The following is a 6,839-nucleotide window of genomic DNA, read 5'->3' as shown; positions in this document are numbered from 1 at the left end:
CTTTGCTTTTTGGGTTCCCCGTTGCTTTTTGGGTTCCCCGTTGCTTTTTGGGCTTCCCTTTACTTTTTGGGCTTCCCTTTGCTTTTGCTCCATCGGCATGGCCAGTAGAACCGCGGGAACAGACTTCTTTTGCGATGACTTTGACGACAGTGAAGGTTTCTGCTCCGTTTCTTTTCTCCTCCCCGCTCTGGTTGTTGTACAGTACATGACGCAGCTGTCCATTACTCACTTTTTGTCTTGATAACAAGTAGTTGAAGAAATTGTATAAGGGGAAAAAAAGGTTCCTTTTCTTCATGTTGGAATGTCACTGGTACCTCAGCTCTGTTTGATAATATGAAACAACAAAAGAATCCGTAGCGCTTGAACTAAATAAATACCTGTCTCATTGGAAGGCTTCGCTCTCTTCTCTGCCTCTGGCCATGGGAACGTGGGGTTGCAGCGAGCGCTTTCCGCCGCCTTCGAGGTGTTGGTTGGAGGGAGCAGCCTGTGAGGGCTGGAGGTTTTGGGGGAGGGCGGAGCGGTGCTCGGCGCTGTGCAGCTTTGCCTTTCTGCTCCTTTCTTGCTCTTTTGCAATCCAGCAGCTTCCTGCGTCGTGTTCCGCCTTGGGGCTGCGCTCCTCTTCCTCGGACCCGCGGTTGGACCGAACCCCGCTGCTGGCAGACCGTGCTCCAGCCCCATCCTACTGGATGCTGCAGGAACGGGTGGGTGAGTACGGGTGGCGGACGTGCCCCCAGCTTGTCCGGTGGTTCCGTATGGTTGGAAGTCTCCCCTCTTTTGGCCTCAGTTGGACATCAGGAGGAAATCCTCCACTGCGAGGATGGGCACCGTGATGCTGCCCGGAGCCCTGGGTCCCGAGGCTGCTGATGGGGCTGTGGGTCCCTGCTCGTGGAGGTGTGGGGCTGGGGGGCTCTGAGCGCCCTTCCCACCCAAACCGCTCCGGGGTTCTGGTTCCTGGAGGGGGTGGTGGAAGTCATGGGTGGCCATCCATTCTGTAGGAATGCCAGCAGCCCAACCCCAAGTGCACTCCATGCAAGGTCTCCTTTATTAAAAGTGGTCTCGTGGGGGTGCCCTGGGGCTGGTGTTACGGGCAACAGCCGCACGGGAGGCAGCACTGGCACCAGTCTGTGCCATTACAGAGCTGGGGAGCATCCATCCCACCAGCAGTCGGGGTGGCAGGGTGCTGGAACTCCCTGGTGGCCTCACTGCAAACCCTGCTGCAGCCATGCATGGCCCCACGTAGGAAACTTAATTAGGATCCCTTTGTATCAGAGGGTGTTTGGGATTGAGTGGCTGCAGGGTGAGGCAGACATTTGGGATGCTGCAGGGGGGGATTTTGCTGTTCCCCCTTATAGCTGCAGTCCTGGGATTGGGTTTTCCCTATAGGGATACCCCCCTCCCCCCATAGGGATGCTCAGGGCTTGCTTCCCAGCCACCCGCTGCCCTTTCCAAGCCCAACCTTCCAGCCTCAGCCGGGATATAAATTAAAGCAATTCCATGTCGGCCACCCGGAGAGCGCGTCTGGAAGGAGCACGGCTGCCCTGATTGTGTTAAGGTTTGATTAATGATACCGCTAATTAAAGTGCCGCAATCACCGTTTCCCCTGCACACCACCTGCTCAGCACATTGGCGTTCAGGAGATGCAGTGATGCTGGGTGCCAGCCGTGGCTGGGATGCGCCCTCGTTCATGGGGATGAACTTCTGGGGCTGCCATAGGGCACGCCTTGATTCTGCTGCTTTTGTCCTTCACGCTCCCCGGATTTAATTGCAGTGTGTTTAATTAGGATTGGAACTTGACGATCCTGGAGGTCCCTTCCACCTCAAGCCAGGTGGCGTTGCAGTGGAATGCTGCTGCGTCCCCCGGTGTCCCCGTGCTGTAGAACCCCAAACCCAGGCTCACCCCCAGGGTCTGCATCCCAGGTGCTGCTGCACAGATGGGGACCTCCATCAGCGCTAATTGGCGGCAGTGGCTAATTGGCTCCTTGCTGTGCACCCTGGGAGCTGGGGACCTCATGGTACAGGAGTTGGACACCGTTTTCCCCGTGGAACCACTCCCCTTTGGGCCTCTGGAAGGGGATGCTGTGCAGAGGGTCTGTGGGGGCTCTTCCCCAGCTCCCCCCCAGCACCACGCAGACCCCACACCCGCTGTCACCCCCCAGTGCTGCTCACAGCCCTCCTCACCCCGCAGCCTGGGTCTCATTGGGGCCACCTTTATTAGAGAGCCTTTTTTTTTTTAATAATTTTCTCCAAAAATCGATGGCGTTCGCAGGATTGGGTTTGCAGCAGTGGCGATGCGAGGAAGGCCAGGGGGAGGATGACAGTGACACCTGGGGACATCCATGAAGCTTTGCCCGAAGAATGGGCTGGTTGCTGGTGCTGCTGTTGGTTTCCTACTTGTGGTTTGCAGTCTTTTTTTTTTTTTTTGAAATTCGTGAGCTGCTTATTTCATATCAAGAGTTCTTGCAGTGATGCTCCTGGTGCCGCCCAATGCATGAACGTGGCCCCGCTGTGCACTGCCCTGGGTTGGGGCCACCCCAAGTGACCGTCCCCATGTGTTGACCCCAGATCAAAGCCCAGCGGCGGCCAGGAAGGGGCTCAGTGCCCAGGGAGCTGTTCCCATTCCCCAAAACCTCATGCTGTGTGTCCCTCCTGGAGCTGCTGCTGCTTGGTGCTGGCTGGGGAAGCCCCATTGTGGCCAAGGCTCTTCTCAGCCCAATTCTTGGGTTTCCATCCCAATTCCAGGATTCTTATCCGAATTCCTGGTTTCCTACCCCAATTCCTAGGTTCCCATCTCACTTCCTGGGGTTCCCATCTCAATTTCTGTGTTCCCATCCTGGTTCCTGGATTCCCATCCTGGCTCCTGGGTTCCCATCCCAGTACCTGGGTTTCCATTTCACTTCCTGGGGTTTCCATCTTAATTTCTGTGTTCCTAATTCAGTTCCCGCATTCCCATCCCAGTTCCTGGATTCCCATCTCACTTCCTGGCATTCCTACCTCACTTCCTGATGTTCCCATTCCAGTTCCTGGTGTTCCTATCCCAGTTCCTGGTGTTCCCTTCCCAATTCCTGGGTTCCCACCTCACTTCCTGGGGTTCCCATCTCAATTTCTCTGCTCCTAGTTCAATCCCTGCATTCCCATCCCAGTTCCTGGAGTTCCAGTTCCTGGTGTTCCCATCCCAGTTCCTGGGTCCTTGACCCCAGTTCCCAAGGATTTGTCCCCATTTCCTGAGCTTGCTCAGCCTTGGGGACTGGAGCAAGGCTGAAAGCCAGACAAGGGCATGGAGCTGCTCGTGTGTATGGGGCTCTCTGGGTATGGGATAAGGGTTCTCATCCCCCCCCTTGCACTCAAATCCTTCTCCATTCACTCTCCCCTCACACCAGCCCCATGCTTGTTACCTACCCTGACACCTGTTGGCATTTGCAGATTGGTTTTTCCCTGTCCCAGGACTGCAGTTCTGGGGAAGAAACCAACACTACGGTGCTGGAGCCTCCCCCCAAAAGACCCTTCAAAAGAGCAGTTTTGTAAGGAGAACCTGGCTGCCTCCCCAGAATAGCTGCTGGGACCAGCACCCCTCCAAATACATCCCAAAAAACTTAAGGTATTTCTGCAGCTGGAGATCTGGGGTGGCGGATGGTGCCGGGCTGCAGGGCCACATCCTCCCATCCCCAGCAGCTTCCCTGGGGCGCCTGGGGTCTTGGCTTAGGTTTTTGGGTGCGTGTAGGTTATCGGATGCAAAAGCCATGGGTGGGTGGGCTGGGGTTGCTCCCCTTTATCCCAAAAGGACGATTTTTGGGGGGTGCCAAGCCAGGGGCGTGTTACCTCGGGCTGGGGAGCCAAAGGGACCACTAAAACCAGCACGGCATCCACATGAAGGAGCCCAGGGCTGCGCCAGTGGCGGCCCCCGCCAGCAGCCCCAATGCCATCTGGTCCCCAGAGACGCGGTAGGGATCCTCGCGCACGATGACATGGGTCACCCCGGGGGCTGCAAGGCAAAAAGGGGGCGGTGGATGGCCTGGGGGTCCCCCACGGGTGTCATATCCCCCCAGAAACCCTGAAAATCTCCCTCCCGAGCCCCCCCGCCCCATCCTCTATCCCTGTGGGCCGCCCCAAGTGCCACCGTGCACCGAGTTTGCAGGGTCTCTCAGCCCACTGCTTCCCACAAATCCCGCCAAGTATGAAATTGTCACTGGGGGACCGGGGTTGGAGCTGTGACCCATTGAGCATCCCCCAGTCGGCACCAAATGGCACAGAGGGAAGGGGAGAATGGGGGCGATGCCCCATGGCCACCCACCTCCGTACTGGTGGCCGTAGTGGCCGGAGCTGATGTAGGCGGTCTGGTGGGAGTCGATGGGCACCGTCTGGTAGTAGTCATCATCGTAGGGGTCGTAGACGTGTACCTGGGAGTGGTGGGAGCAGTGTCAGGCCGGTCCCCTGTGGGGACCCCATGACGTAGCAGGAGCTGATCACAACGTGGCCGTGCCTCAGTTTCCCCTCTGTGTGATGGGGTCTGACCCGTGGGTTGGGGGTGCAAGGAGGCCTCTCCGTGCGCTGTTGTAGGGGCCACTCAGGAGTGGCCCACTGAAGTGCCAGGGGAAGCCTTTGTGGAAGGGCCTCAATCACCATCCTACCCTGGGGGCCCTATACTCTGCCCTTGTTCCTGTTAACTTCCTCCCATCACCTTAACTCTGCCCTGCTCCCCTTAACTGCCCTTAACTCTTCCCCTACTCCCCTTAACTCTGCCCCTATCACCATAACTCCATTCCCATCACTCTGCCCCATCACTTTAACTCTCACCCTGCTACACTGAACTCTTTCCCCATCACCTTAACTCTGCCCCCAACACAACTCTTCCCTTTCTCCCCTTAACTCCGTCCCCATCACCTTAATTCTGTCTCTATCATCTTAACTCCATCTCCATCACCTTAACTCTATCCCTGCTGCCCTTAATTATGTCCCCATCGCTTTAACTCTGCCCCTATCCCCTTAACTCTGCCCCCTCACCTTAACTCCATCCCCATCACCTTAGCTCTGCCCCTGCTCCCTCTGACTGTCCCCATTTCCCTTAACTCTGCCCTTCTCAACTCCGTCCCCATCCCCTTAACTATGTCCCCAGCACTTTAACTTTGCCCCCGCTCCCCTTAACTGCCCCCACTGCTCTTAAATTTGTCCCTGCTTCCTTAACTTTGTCCCCATCACTTCAACCCTGTCCCCACTGCCCTCAACTCTGTCCCCATCACTTTGCCACTATCACCTTAACCTCATCCCCTTACCATAACTGTGTCCCTGTTGCCCTTAACTCTGCCTGTATCCCTTTAACTGTTTCCCCATCACCTTAATTCGTAGAACCACAGAATCATTACGGTTGGAGAAGACCTCCAAGATCCCCAGTCCAACCCATCCCCACCATGCCCACTGACCATGTCCCTAATTCTGCCCCTATCCCCTTAACTGTGACCGCATCACTCTCACCCTGCTACACTGAACTCTTTCCCCATCATCATAACTCTGCCTGTATCACCTTAACTCTGCCCATATCACCTTAACTCTGCCTCTCTCCCCCTTAGTTATGTCCCCATTGCCATCCCCAGCTCAGTTATGTCCCCATTGGTGCCATCAATGTCCCTATTTCGGGGGACAAGGGTGGGGGAAGCCTCACCGGGGTGGATTTTGCCTCCAGCATGGCCATCTTCCACGCACTGCAAAGGAAGCAAAGGGAACGGGTTGGGGGCTTGGCCAGGCAGTGGTCCCCTCCCTCCAGCTGCGCTGGCATTAATCCTTAATTCCCAATTAGCATGGGGATGGGGAGGGGGATGGGACTGGGACCCGATGGCACAGGGGTGGGGACGATGGGCAGGAATGGCTCAGGGTGAGTGAGGTGGGAATGTGACCCCGAACTGGAGGGGAAAGTGAATAATGGGTGAGTTTCCCTCCATTCCAAGCGTCTCAACATAGAATCATAGAATGGCATGAGTTGGAAGGGACCTCAAAAACCATCCAGTTCCAGCATCTCCCTGTCTTCTAAGAGCAGCTTAAGGTTTCATGCTATTAAAGATAAAGAGGAGCGGTGCTAAAAGCGGCATTGCATCATCCTGGGCATGGCCTTAATCCAATTAGCGCTCCATGTTTGCATTATTTATCAGCGAACACCGATGGAAACACTGCCACAGTTCTTTGTCGTTGGCTAAGAGCTGATTTCTCATCCAGGGTGCTTAAAAATAGCTCTGCTTGGCTCAGAGGTATTCAGCGAGAAAAGCAAATCTGCACCCATTGCCCTGCAAACGACCTCGGGGCTCACAGCGAGCGGGAGCTGGGGGCAGCGGGACGCGATTCTCTCCCTACTGAGGTGCTCATGGGGCCAGGATAATGGGGGCAGGAGCTGCTGAGGGGATTGGGGCACTTACATGGCGTCGTCCTCGCTCTCGGCGCACAGCGTCGTCTTGGAGCCGTCCCGCAGCACAACGGTCAGCAGGCACTCGCGGCTCTTCCCCTCGGGTGGCTGCACGTCTGCAAGGGGACAGCCAATGCCAACCTTGGGGGGGTACGCAAGGGGACCCCGAAGCCACCTGAGGGGACCCACAGTGCCAACCAATGGGATCCCCAAAGCCACCTAGTGGGACCCCAAAGCTGTCCGTTGGGATCCCCAAAGCCACCTGAGTTGACCCACAGTGCCACCCAATGGGATCCCCAAAGCCAACCCAGTGGGACCCCCAAAACCACCCAGTGGGACCCACAATGCCATCCAAGACAACCACCAAAGCCACCTGAGGGGACCCACAGTGCCAAGCAATGGGGTCCCCAAAACCACCCCAGTGGGATCCCCAAAGCCATCCCATGGGGCCCCA

At 56.6% G+C, this 6,839-nt stretch overlaps 1 protein-coding gene across 2 annotated transcripts in view; it reads right to left on the bottom strand.

The window, feature by feature from the left end:
- PLEKHB1 (pleckstrin homology domain containing B1) overlaps positions 2,194-6,839 on the bottom strand; it is a 9,445-nt gene continuing 4,799 nt past the window's right edge. For both annotated transcript variants that reach the window (XM_021384126.1, XM_021384125.1), the window contains exons 5-8: positions 6,399-6,501; positions 5,654-5,693; positions 4,289-4,394; positions 2,194-3,979 (exon numbers count right to left, since the gene is read on the bottom strand). In XM_021384126.1, the coding sequence (XP_021239801.1) occupies positions 3,843-3,979; positions 4,289-4,394; positions 5,654-5,693; positions 6,399-6,501 (386 nt within the window). In that variant the 3' untranslated portion in view covers positions 2,194-3,842. The remainder of the gene's footprint in view (positions 3,980-4,288; positions 4,395-5,653; positions 5,694-6,398; positions 6,502-6,839) is intronic.

Source organism: Numida meleagris, chromosome 1, assembly GCF_002078875.1.
Source record: "Numida meleagris isolate 19003 breed g44 Domestic line chromosome 1, NumMel1.0, whole genome shotgun sequence".
Lineage (NCBI taxonomy): Eukaryota > Metazoa > Chordata > Aves > Galliformes > Numididae > Numida > Numida meleagris.
The sequence above is the reverse complement of the archived record's forward strand: the minus strand, read 5'-3'. Positions and strand labels throughout refer to the sequence as shown.